The sequence below is a fragment of the Mastigoproctus giganteus genome, chromosome 4 (assembly GCF_048544385.1).
Source record: "Mastigoproctus giganteus isolate SK-2022 chromosome 4, ASM4854438v1, whole genome shotgun sequence".
NCBI classification, from domain to species: domain Eukaryota; kingdom Metazoa; phylum Arthropoda; class Arachnida; order Uropygi; family Thelyphonidae; genus Mastigoproctus; species Mastigoproctus giganteus.
In genome coordinates, this window is record NC_143578.1 from 120,052,336 (window position 1) to 120,073,515 (window position 21,180).

At 37.0% G+C, this 21,180-nt stretch overlaps 1 protein-coding gene across 2 annotated transcripts in view; it reads right to left on the reverse strand.

Moving 5' to 3' along the window:
• The window catches only part of LOC150087024 (metaxin-1-like), a 132,348-nt gene that overhangs the window by 34,661 nt on the left and 76,507 nt on the right, over window positions 1–21,180 (reverse strand). For both annotated transcript variants that reach the window (XM_090371753.1, XM_090371752.1), the window contains exon 7: window positions 8,157–8,314. In XM_090371753.1, coding sequence (XP_090227879.1) covers window positions 8,157–8,314 — 158 coding nt within the window. The remainder of the gene's footprint in view (window positions 1–8,156; window positions 8,315–21,180) is intronic.

The following is a 21,180-nucleotide window of genomic DNA, read 5'->3' on the forward strand; positions in this document are numbered from 1 at the left end:
TACATGTGAACAGGCAAAGTTTTTACGGCTCCAGCAAATAGAGAAGTTTTTGCTTTTTTATTGACTTAAATTGGCATATTAATTTATTTTTTAGAGTTGCTTTATATTCCTAGTAACAATACTTTAGTTTAAATTGAATTTAGATAGAGATTTTGTAGGTTATTACTTAGTATTGGTAAGGTATCAAATCCACGTGTGGACAGGTTTTGCAGCTCCTGCAAACGAAAGTTTTTAATTATACTTAGCTGCTTTATTGATTTGTTAGATTAAATTATTTTCTATAAGTAGCTTATAGACCTAGTCAAGCTCCGTGGTTTATTTTGAATTTAGATAGCGCGATTTGGGAAGTAAATAATACCTCGTGTCCATGGGAGTCCACAGAAAATTTTCCGGGGGGGGGGGCAAAGCTTGGAGACAAATAATTACATCAATAAATTTTTATTTAATTTTTTAAATAATTATTTAATTAAACAAGTAGATTATAGAATACAGTATTGCATCAATACAAAAACACATACATTATGTATATAAATTTACAATATAAAGGAAACAAGAATATATATAAAACAGTTTTTTTAGTTAATTATAATACCAACTAGATAAATTGGAAAATTTAGTATAAAAGTATTAGGGGTGCAAACTATACTCATTTCTGTTTGCCATTTGCCATCTGGAAAATGGCAAACAGAAACAGATAGCTTCAGCTAATTATTGGTGGGATATATTGAGTGGAGCTAGCCTTAACGTTCCATTCAATGTATCCATATATCTATAATTAGCTATATTATCATTTTAATTTTACTATTTTATGTGTTCATTTATAGGGTACAACAAAGAAGTCCAACTTAGGTTACCTAAACTTGGCCCTTTGAACTAATGAGTACAGTTTGCACCCCTAATACATTTATGCTAAATTCTCCAATTTATCTAGTTGGTATTACAATTAACTAAAAAATTGTTATATACAGATAGATGTAATGTACAATCATAAATTTGATGGCATTAATCTCTTCTGTCACTCTTTCTCCTTTTCTATTTCTTATATTCTTTTACATAACTTCATATATATATAGATATATAATAATTTCAATAATAACATATAATATAAGAATTGAATTCTCCGTCAGTCGCTTGCAAACCTATTGATGACATTTTCAATAAATTTCTTCTTTACCGCTTCCTCTTCTAGTTTCTTCCTGTGCACACTAATCATACATAAACCTTATAGGCGAGTTTCTGAGATAGTGGATACCTTAACCATGTTTTCACACGTCTCAAGGTGCTGAAACTTCTTTCAATGGTACAGGTCGTAACAGGTAATGTCATACCAATAGTTATTGCTGAATTAATAGAAGGGAAATAGTTGCAATGTTCCAAAACTTCTGGTAAAGTTTGAGGAATATCAGTCGATGAACCAAAAACAGAAACTCTGTTCTACTGCTGCAATAGATGAAACCCATGTTCTATGGTTACCCCGCCAAGGGCCAAAACTGGCAATAAAATTTTAAGGCAGACAAAGCAATCCCATGGTCGAGGGTGTAAGGTTACATATCTCAATCACTTTTACAATTATAATTTGTGGAATTTTTTACTCGATCTGGGGGGGGGGTGCAAGTGCCCCATTTGTCCCCCTCTGTGGACGCCCACGCTCATGTCCGTAGATTAACAGTTCGTAACTTGTCACCACTGTTATACGATACGTGTGCTAGTGTAAGGTTTAACGGAAAACTAGATAGCAAGTATAGTAGTATCAATTAATCAGTAAAATTTATTAATCTTATTAAATTTCATTGTCAATTGAATTGTACTTTTTTAACTAAATAAATATAGCGACTTAGTTATTGCAAATATAACATCATAAATTAATACATATCAGTTGACAGGGAATAAGGAAGTCATATAATGTAACTTGGAGATAATATTCAATACCGAAATACATACATATATATATATAGTGTTATAACTGCATTGGGATATAGGGTTATATTTTGTATTGGAATTTTACTGAACTTGAATAGAAATCATGACTCAGACAAGAGCAGCAAAGCAAAAGGCTCAAATTAGTGGAAGTACTGTGGCTCAGGGGAGAACTGAGGGGAGGGCGGTTGTCCTCTGAATCACAGTCTATTGAAATGCACTGCTTGTTTGATGTTTGTGGAGCAATCAGGAACAGGACCTGATATTGCCAAGGGGAATGTCTTTGTGTGTGTGTGTGCACGATGTAAGGAGTCCGAGGAAATCAGGCACCAACTCGGCACTGTTATGGGATTATATGAGAGCTTGAAAGCCAAGGTGGATGCCCTCGAAGGATTTAAATTGAGGGGCTCATCAAACGCTCAGCTGCCCACATCAATGCCAGAGCTTGCACTTGACCATCACCCAACACAGAGGCAACCCCCAAGGCAGAATGCACTGATCCCAAAGAAACTAGTTGTTGTAGGTGACTACTGTCAGGGAAAAGGGGAACATATTGTGCAAAAAGGATATATTGAACAGGACCAGGGTATGTCTACCAGGGCCAAAGGTTGATGACGTAGGGCAGATATCCTTTAAGGGCACAAAGGATGATATTGTACACGTTGGCACTATTCATATTAAGGGTAGGAGACCAGCAGAATTACTTAACAAGTACAAGACAATGCTGAAAAAAAGCCGTGAGTTAGGGTGGAATTTGAAAGTGTCTGCAATTCTGCCCAGACATGATAAGAGGGAGTATATGATGAGAGCCTTGTCGATCAATTCGGCCCTGGTGAGATTGTGCAAGGCTCAAGTGGTAAAGTTTTTTCAGCCTGGTCTGTGCTTGTTAACAGGAGAGACTGCTTCTACAGAGATGGGATACACTTAAATAGAAAGGGTGCAAGAATATTTGCTGATGCTATCGAGGCAGAGTTAGGTGGGTCGGAAAACTGTTAGCTTGGGGGGGATACACAGACTAATAGATTAACAGTATCCGCTGCAAGAGGTAAAAGTGATTCTTGCACTACTTCTATTGAAATGCAATTGAACAGCAGCCTGGAAAGCAAGGCAATGGAAATTTCCAGGACTGCTGGGAGTCATAGTGGAACAAGTAAATACATGGGCTGGGTTAGGGTAACTAAGAGAAGAAACAGGTGCATGTATACTTGCATGTACACCAATGCTAGGAGTATAGTTAATAAATTCGATGAGCTTGAAGTGCTAGTCAAGACATCAAAGGCAGATATTGTTGGGATATCAGAGACAGGGTGTCACACAGATATAAGAAGTGCAGAATTGGAATTTGGGGAGTACAATGTATACATAAAGGATAGACAGAACAGGAAGGGAGGAGGGGTTATGCTGTTAATTAAGAAACACATAAAATCTAAGTGCATCCAGTTGATGTTGGTGGACAATGCAATGTTCAGTCTGTTTGGTGTGACATAAGCACTGGGAAAGGAAAAATGAGAGTAGGTGTGTTATAGGCCTAATGAATCTGATGAGTATAATGAGCAATTGTGCAGAGAAATAGAGTGGGCCAGTAAATTAGAGTGTCTTATAATGGGGGATTTTAATTTCCCGGATATTGACTGGAATTTGTAGATTGGTCACTCACACATTGGCAAGGCTTTTGTGGATTTATTGGATGATTGTTTTCTCTATGCAACTAGAGGGAGTAATATTCTTGATCTGATTATCAGTAGTGATTCTTCATGCATCAAGAATTTGCAGATAAAGGAACCACTAGGTGGCAGTGATCACAGTGTGCTGAAGTGAGATTTACTCAAAGAGTTAAGTACCATCAGGGGTAAAGGGAAGGGTTTTTGCTTTCTTAAAGGTGACTACGGTGGTCTGAGACAGTATTTAAATTATACACAGGGGGACCAACTGATGATGTTACCAACAGCAAATTCAAAATGGGAAGCATTCAAAGAACTTATCTTGGAAGCTACTAGGCTTTACATACCAACTAAGAAATATTGCTCAAGATTTAGGCCTAAATGGCTGTCAGATGAAGTAATCAGACATGTGACAGAGAAGAAAAATGCATGGGATACATATAAATTAACATGTGACACAAGCTTATGATAGATATAAGCTAATCTGTAACAAAGTTACAAAGGAGGTTAGGCAGGCGAAGGCAGATTACGAGAAATCTTTGGCAAAAGATGCAAAGAAAAACAGCAAAGAGTTCTTTACTTATGTAAACTCTAGACGGAAGGGGATGAATCAGATTGGTCCACTTGATATCAATGGTTCAACTGTTAATGATCCTGCTCAGGTAGCTAACAAGATAAAAGAATATTTTGCATCGACATTCACACATGAGGAGTTATTGAGGGAGGGGAATGCCAGAGGTGTATTCAACTCTGGCAGTAAGCTAGATAATCTTGTAATAACTGAGAGTAAAGTGGAGGAGAAATTGTTGAAGATAAACAAAAGAAAGGCACCTGGGATGGATGGAATCAATCCAGTTATATTAAAGGAGGCTGCAAAGGAAGTTTTTTTTTTTTTTTTTTTTATTTGGTAGTTGTTGGCGCATTGGCTTCTGTGGCCATATTGCACCTCCCAAGGTTTTTGCAGTACTTTGATCCAAGCCCGAGGCGGGAATCGAACCCGCGACCTTTGGGTTGCCGGGCAGGTACTTTACCCACTCGGCTAGCCCGGTCGGCCGCTGCAAAGGAAGTAAGCAAACCCTTAGCCATAATTATGAGAGCTTCCCTCGACTCAGGGGAGTTACCCATGGACTGGAGATGTGCAAATGTGACCCAATCCACAAAGGAGGATCAAGGGGAGACACAGGTAATTACAGACCTGTTAGTTTTAACTTCTGTTCCAGGGAAATTAATGGAGGCACTGGTTAAAGAAGCATTGCAGGATCATCTAGACAAGACTTCAGTCATAGCTCGGACACAGGAAATGGTTTGTTAAGGGGAAGTCTTGTATGACTAATTTTATTGGATACTATGTAGTCACAAAGGAACTGGATGCAAAGAATAACTTTGATATCATATATTTGGATCTTAGAAAAGCCTTTGATACTGTTACACATGGAAGACTGCTGCACAAATTGGAACAGTGTGGCACTGTGTGGCACTGGAGGATGGCACTGTGTGGCACTGAATGGGAGAAGACAGAGAGTGGTAATCAATGGACACTGCTCTTCGTGGACTAATGTTATTAGTGGAGTCCCTCAGGGTTCAATGATGGGTCCATTGTAGTTTTCTGTATTTATCAATGATACTGATGATGGTATATCAGGCTTAATGTCCAAGTTTGTAAAAGATACGAAGGTTGGCAGGGTTGTTAATGACACTAATGGCACTACACTGCTGCAACAGGATCTAGAAAAGTTGAGCAGATGGGCTGAGAGGTGGCAAATGAAGTTTAACATTGACAAATGTAAAGTACTACATATGGGAAGCAGTAATCCCAAAATAACGTATCAACTCTATGGTACCACACTGACAGTGGTAGAGAATGAAAAGGACCTGGAGGTAATTGTGCAGGCAGATATGAAGTTTTCTGAGCAGTCAGTGCAGACGGTCTGCAAGAGTAGCTCATGGTGTCTTGTCAATGATATACAGGAATTTTTCTAGCAGGGATAAGGAAGTGATTATCCCCTTGTATAAGGCAATGGTCAGGCCACACCTTGAGTATTGTATACAGGTCTGGAGGCCTCATTTTAAGAAGGATGTAGAGCTTTTGGAACGAGTACAGAGAAGGGCAACAAGATCAGTGAATGGAACAAAGGGTTGCTCTTACGAAGAAAGGCTTAAGTTTTGCAAATTACAGTGTCTGGAGACTAGGCACCTGCAAGGTGATCTGATTGAGGTGTAAAAAGCCCTGAACGGTTTGAGCATGCTCAATGCTGATGGCATTCTTCCTCTTGCTCAGAATAATGCCTGAGAGGGCATAAATTCAAATTGAGGAAAGACGGTTCTTGGATAGATGTGCGGAAGTTTGCCTTTAGCCAGCGGGTGGTTGATTGCTGGAGCAAACTTCCACCTGTTGTTGTAGAAGTTGATAGCTTAAATAGATTCAAGGCAGAACTTGACAAACATTTGGAGTGAGTGGATGGGTGAAATAAGGGTTTTTTTGTTTTTTTTTTTGTCTGATGCTATATAAGCTTGTTTTCTTGCATCATGTGCCTTTGCTAATGCATCGTAAATGAAAACCTGCAGAATAATTTTTTTTTTATCATTTTTTTTTTAATAGCTAACAATAATTGTGGTAAACCACTTCTAGGCATGTTTATCATGGCATATTCTTTAATGAAATTAAGAAGGTAATTCACAGGATTTTTAAAATATTCCAATTTTAACAGTTTTAACAAGAAAAGACAGTGGAACGGATTTGCAAACGACTGAGAAACTCTATGATACCAACTTTAGTGCAATGGTAAAGATGGAGGAGTCAACTCGAACCAAAAAATAAAAATTCACTGACATAAATCTGAAGAGTTGGCACTATGTACATAGAGGTTTCAAGAGCCAGCATGGGCTCTGGATGTAAGAAATACAAAATGTGTATGGGCCAGATTCTTTTTTTGTGTAGGGGCCAGATTCAAATTCTGGGGGATCTCACAATGCAAGTAAATTCACCTCTCCCAGACAAGCCCTAAACACATGCATACACATGTACACTCACTTTTTATTACTAGTAAGTAACGGGAAACCCTTTATACCATTTATAAGAAGAAATTATTGGGACACTAATGAAAAAGCAAATTTTGTGCAAACTATAGTTATATTAGAGGGCATCGCCACAGAGGGAGGTATAAATTAAGCTACAGATGGTAGAGGAATCCTTTGTAATCAATGTACTATGTGGAAACAAGTTCTGTGAATCTGAACATGAATAGAAGGCAGAATTTCCAAAGAAATACCTAATAGGCTTCAGAACATACAAAAGTAACAGTTAATGCATATCCTGCATACAGGGCACGGCAACAATAAAGCTTTCATGACATTTTGCAGAATATAACCTTTTCATCACAAAAGTTAATGCACAGTAATGGATGCAATGCCTGGGGAAACTTCATTTTAGAGAAAAATAGAAGGATTATCTAGAGCTCAAATAATGATATTTAAGATTTTCATCAGATTGGAGAAACTGGAAGTGCCACTAACCAAGAGGATATTTTAAAAAGAACTGCACCATCTGAACTCTACAGAACAGTTGTGGCAAGGATTTCTACTTTTTGGAAAAGCAATGTGACATTGAAGGACTGGCCTGGTTAGAGACCCAATCTGAATTCAACAGAATCACTGTGAAATGAATGGAAAAGACGTGTGAAGGAGGCTCATCCATAGAGGTCATCATTACTTGCTTGATAAAAACTGTTCAGCTAGAAGAATAGAGAAATATTTTCATCAACGTATGTCACTAACTGGTGAAAACCTTCCATAAAGACCTCATGCGGTATTACGGATAAAAAGAGGCCTCTAAGACATTAAAATCTGATAAGTAAACTGATATTATCTTTTCTCTTTTGGATGTTGCGTAAAATAAATATGAGGTTAAGATGAAATGTAACATAATTCTTCAATGGCTGGAATATCAACATGTGAATCTTTTACACAGTAAAATTTTGCAGTATAATTTATTGTATCTAAGGATGAAAAAAAAATTATCCACAGGTGTACTATTAACAGAGAGAGAGAGAGAGAGAGAGAGAGAGAGAGTCAAAAAACTACCTTGGCAACTTACTGTGAATTGCATTTTATCTATGGTGGACAGGTATTCATACCTCTTTAGGTTTATCTGATAGATAGGGCCAGCTGAAAGCATGCACTCAGTGCAATCCACACAGGTGCCACAAGCATATGGACACTCACAATAACATGCCAATGTTTTATATTTTATTAGTAGAGTATTAAAATTTCATCTCATGCATACCAGAATGAAACCCCAAGCCATCACTGACAGATATAAATATTACTGACAATACCATGTTTACAGGATGTAGTACTGGTACAAATTAAATGCTCGAATATACAATATGTATGTGATGGTTAAAAACAAAACAAAAAAAAAAAATGTATATTATTGAATATAAAATATATACATGAATATGTATCTGATATACAGAAATCACAACCGTAAAATAAGCCTGTATACGTCTTACACAAAAACTGAGTGGAACTGCAATTAATATTAAGAGAAATTTTAACATGTTAAAAAAAAGTACAAACCTTCTGGTGATAAGGGAAAATAGTGCTGTAATATTCGGCCAACAAAACGACTAAGGTTATCATACTCCTTAAGAGATCTCTGAAGATTTGCATTTGGAAATGGAGCTTTCAAAAGCGGAGCAAGATATCCAAATATCACTGCATCCAATGAACATGGTCTAAGAGTAAAAAGATATGAATAATGAGAACTCAATAAACTGAGATTAAGAAGATTCACACCAAGGTAAATAGTAGGTTATTATAAACAGCAGAACTTACTGTCCATAATTTTAGACCACACGCTAACAAGACAAATAGTCTTTTCAGAGTGGCACTGATCTCATTCTGTGAAAATATTGCTACCAGATGTCAGTGTGAACTAGATGGCAATACTCCCATAAATAGTGCTGTTTAATTGGCTACTGCAATCTCATCAGTAGGAGGCCAGGCACCTAACCATACAACCTAATGATTATAATTATTAATTTAATTTAAAAAATGAGATGCCAAAATGTGTGAGAGATTAATTTCACACATTTTGCTTTAAGAAGCATGAAGCTTCTTTAGGCTTAATTTTACACCCACACCTAAATTATTTTTTTATAATTTCATTGGAGGCTCTTTGCACAATTTTGGAAGGCTGTATAAAATTTTTATCAAGCAGAGCTGAAGTTAATCAAAATTCATGATTTTCCTGCATTCAATGTTGAGACTTTTTAGTCTCATGGAAGGCTGAGCACCAAGCCATGTCAAGGCTTGGGCATATGCTTAACTTAGAGACAAATACTGTTATCCACGGTTCTGCTAAATTGTTAATATCTTATTGATATATTCTTGTGAATAAGATATTAACTATATAATTTAAAATAATATTAATAACTTATTGGATAATGGAAATAATGCATTTGAATAATGATAATTGTCCACAAGACCAAGCCATAGTGCTTAGAACTCAGTATTCGGTCTTCAGTAAGAGCAGAAAGTCTCCCCATGGTCAATACTGAACAAGGATAAAGTGTACAAATTTTGATTTTATTCTGAAATAAAATAAAATACCCTTACAGTGCTATAGAGTTGCACTTTCCTAATAGACTAATGCTGAATGAATTTCTACAAGAAATTTATAATAGATGCTATTAGGAAGCGTAAAGCTTTTGATTTTCACATACATATTATTGGCAAAAAAACAAAAAATCTATTAACCTTCATTCGGATATATGTTTTTTTGGCTGTGGAAAACAGACAACTATAGTTAACTCTGTGAAATCTGGCATATTTTACAAAAAAAAATAAAATAAAATAAAGAAATATTAAAGCAATCCGGTATTCATATCAACGATCGCATTTCTCTCTTTATATGATATTAGCTGGAATACCTTCTCCTTTCAACTGTTTTCGTGACCACAAGAGTTGAAATTGCATGATAATGTAATGATCTTAATTCTCACTACAGAATAAACTAGTCATTGTAAGTTAGAGTTGCACTACTTTCATGTACATTGTCTCACCAAAAGGTTTACTAGACATCTTTTTAAAAGATGAGACTACTATGATAACTGGTCTGTTGTCAGACTATGTATCTCTAGTGGAAATACATAGACAAAACAGTTGCAAAGAGGTTATTCAGTGTGAGCTGCCATGCAGTACACAAATTCAAGGTTTTTAAAGTTGTTATATAACTAAAGCTATCTGTACCTAACTGTTGTTGCTAGAGAGACTTCCTGCTATCTGATGAGGACTATTTAGTCCTGAAAGAGTCATAGCAGTCTCACCTTTTATTTTAAACAACTGACCAATTAACCTTTTAACACAGTCATGGTCTAAGTTTAAAAGTAGTGCAATACCAGGGCAACTTGCCAAAGGCAAGTTTGTTCTGCTGTGAGAATTAAGACCATTACACTATCAGTGCAGTTTAAGTCCTGCTGACTGCAGAAACAGACAAAGGACAAGATACTCTAGCAGGTATCTTAAAATTTCTCTGAGGCCACATAGCTTTAACTATATTATTCATCGATGATCCAAAACATTATGACCAGCGAGTCGTTATGCAAATTGAGGCAACTGCAGGTGAACTACAGAGCATGCACGGGTCAGGACACGGTATAAAAAATGCCTGATACTGAGCTCCGTTAATCAGTGTTACTTTTGTTCTTCAGCTGGGAAAGGCAGCGGACTTAAGTGAGTTTGACAAAGGCCAAAATTGTAATGGCCAGACGACTGGGTCAGAGCATATCTGAAACGGCACAGTTGGTGGGGTGCTCACGGTCAGCCGTGGTTCACCTACTGAAAGTGGTCCGAGGAGGGGAAATCCACGAACTGCCGGTGAGGTGTTGGACGACCACAGCTCATCGATGCTTGAGGTGAGCAAAGGCTCTCCCGGATGGTACGTGGCAACTGAAAGGCGATTGTGCGCAACTCGCCGCCTACAATGGGCACGCAAGCATTGAAACTGGACCTTAGTGATTGGAAGAAAGCCGTCTGGTCCAATGAATCTCGTTTCCTGTTGCACCATGTGGACGGCCGGGTATGTGTGCGTCATTTACCTGGGGAAGTGATGGCACCTAGATGCACCATAGGACGAAAACAAGCCGGTGGTGGCTGTATCATGCTTTGGACAATGTTCTGCTGGGATACTCTGGGTCCAGTCATCCATGTGCCAGGCACTCTGACATCTACTACCTACCTAAACATGATTGCTGACCAGGTACACCCTTTCATGGCAACGGGCTTCCCCTCTGGCAGTGCCGCCTTTCAGCAGGATAACGTGCCATGCCACACCACTTGGATTGTTCAAGACTGGTTTGCGGAATATGAGGAAGACTTTCAGGTTTTGCCCTGGCCTCCAAATTTCCCAAGGCATCAATCCTATCGAACATCTGTGGTTTGTGTTGGAACAGCAATTCTGATTTGAGTGTCTCAACCACAGACCTTACAGGAATTGCAGGATCTGCTGGCTATGTGTTGGTACCATATACCACAAGACACATTTAGAAATCTTGTAGCGTCCATGCCTTGCCAGGTATGAGCTGTTTTGGCTGCACATGGAGGACCAATATATTAGGTAGGTGGTCATATTGTTTTGGCTCATCGGTGTAACTTAGAATTTTTCCTTTCTTTTAGTGGTCTCTTGTTCGGTACACTTTGTAACTTAGTGCAAAACGCTCTTGAAAATTACATCTATGTGGGTGGTCATACAATACTTGCAAAAGCTGGTGACCAGTTTGACAACACTTTAGAAAATCTGTGGGCAAAGAGAAATTGAACATGCCCAGTGTGAATATAGCTGAAAACAAATATTTAATTAAGCTTTATTAAATTTATGGTTAATCTCTTCCACAATCAGCAACTTACTGATGCATACAAACAATAGGTATAATTCCCTACAATCAAGATATTTTTGCCATCATCATAATGAGTCATAACTGTATGATTAGTCACTTGGCTTTCCATTCTGCACTAACACTAAGTGAGGAAAAGCCCTAGTGAATAACCTTGAGCTGCTGATTGTTTTTGCTCTGCTATATTTATAATGGTGGCAGAAACAAAACTTAGCAATTTTTGTTTTTACATGTGAGAAATTGATTGAATTTCTCCGCAGTACATTAATAAAATCAAAATGTGTAAGTAATTGTATAATGTATTAATGGCAATTGTATAATGTATTAATGGTAATTGTATAATTAATTAACATTAAAAAAAATAATTAATATAATCGAAATAAAATTATGATAATTATTCCTTAAGAAGAATAGTTAATTTTCTTTTTATATTCAATGCAAAAGTATATTTTCACATTCACTGATATTGCTAGACATTTAAAAGTGACATTACAGTACATAACATTTTCTATGTCTTTGCTTATTCTTGTTTGTTCACAACTAACAAACTGAACTGTTATTTTCATTTGTTAACCCCTAGCACTACTTTCTGGTTATTATAAATATTTATAGACATTAATAAGTTGTTAGAGCTTAGTATTCATTGAGATATGCTTCTTCAAACTTCTCAAACGCTAGGTATATCCCTCTAAATTATAGGAAATTTTGAAAAAAAAAAAAAGGGTGGCCAATTTTAAAGAGTTTTACTGTTATCTTTAGAAGATAACTTTAATATATTATTGTTAATCAACAGTATCCTCTGGCCATCAAAAGTCAGCCAGCTACAGAAAACAACAGCCGACTGGGCTAGCCAGGTGGGTAAAGTGCCTGCCTAGTAACGCAAAGGTCGCAGGTTCGAATCCCGCCTCGGGCTTGAATCAGAGTAAAATGCAAAAACTTTGGGAGGTGCATATGGCCACAGAAGCCAATGCGCCAACAACAAAAAAAAAAAAAAAAAACAATAAATGCATTTTGTATAAATACCTGTGTTTAATTTTGTTGTTGTCCTGAGGAATTTTTGGTGCATCAGCTACTCATGCAAAAGGTGCCAATTCCTATGGTAGTCTAGTATATACAGTTTCTTTCTCTATTATAATTTTCTTAGTGTGTGGGTGACTAATGCTAAGATATGGGCATGGTTTCAATGATGCAAGTTCATAACCATCGAACACCCAATCAGGGATGGGGCAGATAATGACATGTTGCAACTATCAACCTGAATACCTAGCCTGCCTCTCTCTGCCTCTCTCTCTCTCTCTCTCTCTCTCTCTCTCTCTCTCTCTTCCTTTGTGGCTTATAACTACAAAGTATAAAATCGAAAACAGGAGCTATTTTGATGCTGATATAAAACAGAAATATCTGTTTTAAAGATGGCGTCTATAACAGGACCCAACTGTTTAGAAGTTCAAAAAATTGATCATTTACTGATCATTCTTAACTGGCAAGAAACATAATACTATTGTTGCTATTCCTTGTTATAATACTAAATACGATGGATGCATGCTAAGCATGACTTGCGATAATTTATATTTCATGTTTCCTTCTGCATTTGTCATTTCCCCAATGAATGAACTAATGAATTTTGTAAGCATCATATCAATGTAAACAGAATGGAGCTTCCAAATTTTGGAAGCTCCATTCTGGAGCTATAAAAATGTGGACTGAACTATTGGAAAAGGAGGTCCAATAGCTCAACTGCCAATCCAATAGGCCTGATAGTCAGAAACAGTGACTTTATGAAACTGACAAATTGTTTAAGTGTTTATATTGAGGTGTATTTGATTTTATTGCAACATTTTTAATAAAACAGATTAATCTTTCACATGATTAACTACAGTTGCTTATTTAGTTCATTCCCACAAAACCAACAATAATTGCATTCTGCAATGGAGAAACATTTGTACTGCAAAGTTTCTCAATGACCAATATCATTATTTCCCACTAAAAATATTTGTGACATCCCCTTGAACTGTTGGTCAAAATTTGTAAGCTCTGAAAAATTAATGTGATTATTAGCATTAGCAAAGGCACATGATGCAAGAAAGCAAGCTTATATAGCATCAGCCAAAAAAAAAAACCCCTTTATTTCACCCATCCACTCGCTCCAAATGTTTGTCAAGTTCTGCCTTGAATCTATTTAAGCTATCAACTTCTACGACGACAGATGGAAGTTTGTTCCACCAATCAACCACCCATTGGCTAAAAGCAAACTTCCACATATTTATCCTACAACCGTCTTTCCTCAATTTGAATTTATGCCCTCTCAGGTGATTATTCTGAGCAAGAGGAAGATTCCCATCTGCATTGAGCATGCTCAAACCATTCAAGGCTTTATACACCACCTCAATCTGATCACATCGCAGTTGCCTAGTCTCCAGACACTGTAATTTGCAAAACTTAAGCTTTTCTTCATATGGGCAACCCTTTGTTCCATTCACTAATCTTGTTGCCCTTCTCCATACTCGTTCCAACTGCTCTACATCCGTCTTAAAAAGAGGCCTCCAGATCTGTATACAGTACTCAAGGTGTGGTCTGACCATTGCCTTATACAAGGGGATAATCACTTCCTTATCCCTGCTAGAAAAATTCCTGTATATCATTGACAAGACACCATGAGCTACTCTTGCAGACCGTCTGCACTGCTCAGAAAACTTCATATCTGCCTGCAAAATTACCCCCAGGTCATTTTCATTCTCTACCACTGTCAGTGTGGTACCATAGAGTTGATACGTTATTTTGGGATTACTGCTTCCCATATGTAGTGCTTTACATTTGTCAATGTTAAACTTCATTTGCCACCTCTCAGCCCATCTGCTCAACTTTTCTAGATCCTGTTGCAGCAGTGTAGTGCCATTAGTGTCATTAACAACCCTGCCAACCTTCGTATCGTCTGCAAACTTGGACATTAAGCCTGATATACCATCATCAGTATCATTGATAAATACAGAAAACTACAATGGACCCATCATTGGACCCTGAGGGACTCCACAAAGTGCAGTGTCCATTGATTACCACTCTGTCCTCTCCCACTCAACCATCCCTTTATTCACAGCAGCAATTTGCCTCCAATGCCACTCTGCTCCAATTTGTGCAGCAGTCTTCCATATGCAACAGTATCAAAGGCTTTTCTAAGATCCAAATATATGATATCAAAGTTATTCTTTGCATCCAGTTCCTTTGTGACTCATAGTATCCAATCAAATTAGTCAGACAAGACCCATGCTGTGTCCGAGCTATAACTGAAGTCTTGTCTAGATGATCCTGCAATGCTTCTTTAACCAGTGCCTCCATTAATTTTCCCGGAACAGAAGTTAAACTAACAGGTCTGTAATTACCTGTGTCTCCCTTTGATCCTCCTTTGTGGATTGGGGTCACATTTGCACATCTCCAGTCCATGGGTACCTCCCCTGAGTCCAGAGAAGCTCTCATAATTATGGCTAAGGGTTTGCTTACTTCCTTTGCTGCCTCCTTTAATATAACTGGATAGATTCTATCCACCCCAGGTGCCTTTCTTATGTTTATCTTCAACAATTTCTCCTCCACTTTACTCTCGGTTATTACAAGATTATCTAGCTTACTGCCAGAGTTTAATACACCTCTGGCATTCCCCTCCCTCAATAACTCCTCATGTGTGAATGTCGATGCAAAATATTCATTTAGTTTGTTAGCTACCTGAGCAGGATCATCAACAGTTGAACCATCAATATCAAGTGGACCAATCTGATTCATCCCCTTCCTTCTAGAGTTTACATAAGTAAAGAACTCTTTGTTGTTTTTCTTTGGATCCTTTGCCAAAGATTTCTCGTAATCTGCCTTCGCCTGTCTAACCTCCTTTGTAACTTGGTTACAAATTCAAAATATTTCAGCCAAAATATGTCAAAAAAGGTCCATATGATAAATAGCCCAAACTTAAAAATAAGCAAAATAGGTGTCTCAATTAAAACACACCAGGTGCTGTGTTTAATTGAAACACTTCGTGTATATATATAAATATCACAGAATTAAATAGCACAGAATTAAAACAGCACCAAAGCTTTCTAAGGTAATCACCTCCTTTGTCAACAGTGGAATTTTACAGTTATGGTCAATGTTCTCTCTAAGTTGAGCGGCCATGCAGTAACTGAAATGCTGAAATTTTCTTGTAAAAATGCTGCTGGAAGCAACGTTAACAGTCGCAAGGAAAACAAAATTGGATGATAATCCAGTTTTGAATACACAACTGTATTATCATCCAGTTTTCTATGCATTCCTTGCGAATGTAGAATGTTGTAAATTATGTGGTGTGTATTTCCCATTTTATTAAAAGATTAAAATTATTTCAATCCACTGTTCTTTTTATTAGTAACGGTGTTACTTTTCATCGTGGAAATAATAGCAACAGCCATACAATGCTGTATGGTGCAAAATTCTAATTTTTATTAAAAATTGTTAGAACAAGGTAAAATCAGTTTATAGAAAATTATGTTTCTTCACTTAATAATTAATTTGTTTGGCATTGCAAAATAATAATTATTATTTTTAGTATCCTTAAGATGTTGAAAAGAAAGGCTGAAGGAGAGTTAATGTTTTGAAGAACTAGGTTGGTGCAACATTTAAGAAGAATGGCTTTTGCAGCTTGTAGAAACTGAACCTTTGCATCAAAAACAAAAAATAACAACTGATGATATTATTAAATATCGAGATACTGGTGATGTTGTATTTGTGTGGAAGCGAAAGTTGGGGGCAAGTTTGGTAGTGGAAAACATAGGAAGAATGGAAGTTAGATTACTTAAAACGGCATCTCAACCAGAGAATTCATGTAGATGCACTTACCAAATTACACGACCAGAAGAAAGGTGGAATTCTGCAATTTTAACTGAAATTCCAAAAGAGTGTGAAGCAAGATGGAACAAGATGCATGACAGAAATCTGACTCTAATATGGTCAAGGTGCTGATTGATAACATTATCTTAGCAATTAAAATTAATGCTTCAATGCATTCCACGCAAGAAATTCACATATGTATCCAAATATGTAAATATACCAGAAGTTGGTGTAGCAAGAACTATGCATTTGAATTTGTTGAGTATATATCAGCTTTGTACTGCAGAAACAAATAATGGGAGAAATGTGGAAATCTGCTTTCCATATATTAATTGCTGAGGTACAGACATTTCTGTACAGAAAATGTTAATTTTGCATTTTAAGTTTTGACCGAGAAATGAAACTTTCTATAGGACTGTGTTTGTAGGTATTTTGAAACTAACTGCATGTGACAGTATAATTATTGAAGCAATAAGAACGTTTTATATCAAGAACAATCTTGATCTTCAAAAGATGATGTTTACATCAGACAGAGCATATGTTATGCTTGGAAAGAATAATGGTGTGGCAGCAATTCTTTGACGGGAAATAAAGCATCTGTCTGAACAACATTGCATTGTCCACAGAGAAGACCTGGGATCAGACAATGCATGGGAAAAAAAGTGTCAATCATGAGGGATATAGAAACACTGTTATGAACAGTATATACAATGTTCAGTAGGTTGTCTATTAAAAAAGGAAAGCTAGAAGAATTAGCCAATGTCAGAGAATGTGATGTTTTGTCATTTCACTATACTAAACATGTCAAGACGTCGATAATACGCCTATTAGTCTATTCGTTAAACGTGTGTAATCACTTGGACAATAGATTTCCCAATGATGAGTTAAGAGAATGGCAAGCTTTTGACCCAATTGCTATGACAAATGCAACCAATTTTGAATTTGGAGAAGAGAATGTTAAACAACTAATAAAAAATACTCAGCTACCATTACAATAAACGAAAGCATTGCCACAATAATATCGCATCAGTACTGTCATTTGAAATTTATTTCTGAGAAGGTTAAGAGTGGTTCAATTAAGTTGTTCACTGATATGTTGAACTATATGCTCAGAAACGAAGAATTTAAAGAACTGTCAATTCTTGTTGACATCTGTGGAACATTTTAAGCTTCTAGTGCTTAATGTGAATGTGGATTCAGTGTCATGAAATCCATCAAATGTAAATCTAGAAAGACTGGAAGTTAACCATTTGGATGATCTGATGATTAAGACTTATCTTTCATCTGGGTGCAAAATTAATCTAGATAGTGTTTATTGTCATTGAATTTCTAATAAGAACATATGAGAAAAAGTTCTCGAAATGTGAAATAATCTTCTTTGTTGTGATCATTTTTATTGTACCTTTCAATTAATAAATAAAATACAAAATATGATGTTTTTCAATTTTCATTGTAAATATTCTTATTATGTATATTACAGAAAACTTTTAAAGTGCCGTGCAGATGTCAGGTCATGTAAAAATTTTCTACTCAGAGCAGTGGAAGGTCTGTGCAGCTGTAAAAAAAATTAGAGGGAATGTTGGTTAGGGTACATCCTTAAATAACACCAGCACAATCACAGCTAGGTACAAACTACTGAAGGCACATGGAACCGATTAAGAAAATTAAGAATTCTTCCTGTATAATGGCAAATGTATCATCAACATCATTACCCAGCATGCTTCCAGGTCATTTGCAGTCTCTGTGTAGCCGTGGAAGATAATTTCCATGTTTCTCCAGTAATATGTATCAAGCCGTGATCCTGCTGGTGTTAAGGTGGTGCTGGTGTTGGCAAAGGAGGTGGTAACTTTTGAAAGCATCAGTGCTGTTTTATCATTTTTAACTCTGTAATATTTAATACATATATTTTTAAAAATTTTTTTTGATGTGAAAACGTCTTTGGAGGCACCTACTAAATTTTGGACTGAAGTAAAACCAATCTGTCACGATTTTGCAACACATCATTTCCACGTCGCAAAATTGTGACAGAATAGTGAATTCCAAGGGAACGAAACAGGTGTCAAAGACGGAAATGAAGATTTTGTGACATGATTTTGTCGATTTGAAGCACCATTCATATGACAAGGCATGAATGTTGCTTCAAATTGACATGTTTGTCATTTACCTGGCACTATGGTAACACGCAAATGTAAGTTTGTGAGTTTGAAGCTTGATGCTCCTCAATGCCTCACTAATGGAGACAAACTCTAACTTGTCAATCACTATGATACCATCTTCTTTGTTCTCACCCAAAGGATCTTGGGGAGCGCTATTTAGACAGAGTAAAATGTGCACGTGTGGACTACCGTGATGTTGAAATTCTATACGCTCGAAAAAGTTGAGCACATAAAATTGACCAAATGAGCTATGACGTTTCGACTGCAAATATTCATAATTACATCCACAATCTACATGAAGTATATGTCATACAAGTTACAGCATCCACTAGCGTCGCCTTCTGCATGAAGTCCAAGTCGCTCAAGTTGTCCTCACTGATATCGTGCCTCTTTTTCTGTAACTTGTACAATAGCTGAAGCAAGCGCAGCCAACTGATTTCAATGGCATTCAGTGTCAAGAACATTTATGGGTTTACTGAGCTGTCTAATCATAGCAAATAGATTATACTTACGTTGAGCCCAGTAATAGGTAGTTTGGAATTGCCCTTAGGAAGGCCAAATTGTTTTAGATTTCTGGTTAATGTATTCTTTGGATTGAACTTGGTCAATCCAAAAGCAGTTTTGTATCTTTACCTATGTATTTGAAAGCCATCATTACAGAGCCTCTCGTTCTTAATCTCATTATCTTCATTGCTATGTAAAGGAGATGATATGGAGTAATGCCACGTCAGTCAGATGGTCTGAGCTCACTCATTGCCATCATGAACAGAGATGCACATAAATTCTCTCTGAACGTTCTGAATTGGCCAAGATAAATGCTGGGAAAGGATAGTTCCTCTGCATGCTCATCAAACATTAAGCTCTGTGGTACGTTAGTTTCTACTGTGGGAATTCTAAGATATTCATCATCGCTCCACAATGTGGAGCGGCGATGAGACTTTCCTCGATCGGAAACATTTTGCTTATGACATCCAAATTAATGTCCATGTGACTGTCATTAAAAAATGATTGATCTATCATGATTTGATACAATCAATAGAGGTGGGTCGGTCAAATATTGAAGCTACGCTTTAACCACCCACATTCTTACTAACCTGATCAAATAGCTGGACACTGGATTTGTCTACTTTCTTGCATTTTTTATGCATGTTTATACAATGATCGTCGTCAATCTCCCTTGGCAGGTGATGGAGCATTGTGTTAACTGAAACTGGCACGCTGATCACTTGGCCCAGAATAACAGATTGTCTGTATTTATGTCTCAGGTGCCTTATTTGAATGAATGGTAAGCGAGGAGAAATAAGCCTCTCTGTCACTACATCCACCTTCGGTAAATGACGCGATGGAATTTCTGGGTAGACAAAGTCATTCGACTTAGGTAGTGCTGGAATGGTGTTGTTCTTAAGTGATCCTCTACAGCTATTACACACAAGGATCCTGTCTATGTCAACATTCTAAACACAGTGCATGTCAATGTACATCTTTAGCAGCTGGTTTCTTTGTGCCATTTTTGAACCATAGACAATCGCAAATGTAGCATACAGAACACAAATCATTTTTCATAAGCATCCTTTCAAACTCTCAATGCACCTTCTTATGTAAATAGTAGTCAGTGTAAAGATAAGGAGCCTGATCTTTTGAACTCATAAGCTCCGCAATTGGAGAAATGTCCAGTTGCACATAATTAATACTCACTTTAGATACATCATTGTTAGATGAGGCAACATTGCTGGTTGAAGGCACTGCTAAATCCAACACTTGATTTTCTGTTTGTCTTTTATGCCATCTCGATAGTCTTTGTCGTTCTCGTGCACTCATTGCTACCTCCATCTTTATTTCATTAGGTTGGCTTGCTCTATACTCTCGCCAATGCTCTGCATTTGACTTCGACATCGTTGAACACAAAGGTTATAGCAGTGTGGCATTCAGTCCCTTTCACTACTCAGAAAATTATTGATTTTCTCATCTATAGGCGGTAGCTAATAATGGAAAGTAATGAAAATGTGGATCGCAACAATACAATTACTTGTATTGTTGCAATCATACTATTCAACAAATGGCTACAATCAAACAGGTAATTAGGCTATTGGCTTGGATTTTGCCAACCTCTTCCAAAGATTGATTAGATAGAGTAAGTAGCCAGCATGTGCATAAAACATTACATCGTTCATAGTAAATATTTCGGTCAGAAGTATGACTAATGACACTAATGTTGATTCGTTACAGTAAGTAGCAGGTGTGAGCATAAAACGCTACATCGTTCATGACTTCGGTTCTAGCTGTTCGAATTTAAAATGGTTCTGATTTTCATCAAAGATGTTTTCACATAAAACATCTTTTGTGCATACAGGGTACACAACATGCTTTTTTTTTTTTAATGCTAGCTAGAGCATTCAGTTATATTTTCCATGTTAGGATTAAGAATTCTTATTTTCCCCCTGCACTAATGAGTTTAGGTACCTCTTCTGCAGAACACAATGTCTCTGCAGACTTGTCTAACTTTATGTTCCCATACTTTCCACAGTTGAAGGTCAACATATATAGATTAGCTAAGAAGCATAAAGTGAGGCCTACTTTTCACACAGCAAGGACTTTAAACAGTTCATCAGATCCACCATATGCTCTAGAAATTCAATCCCCAAAACAAATCTACCTCCATCTTTATTTCATTAGGTTGGCTTGCTCTATACTCTCGCCAATGCTCTGCAT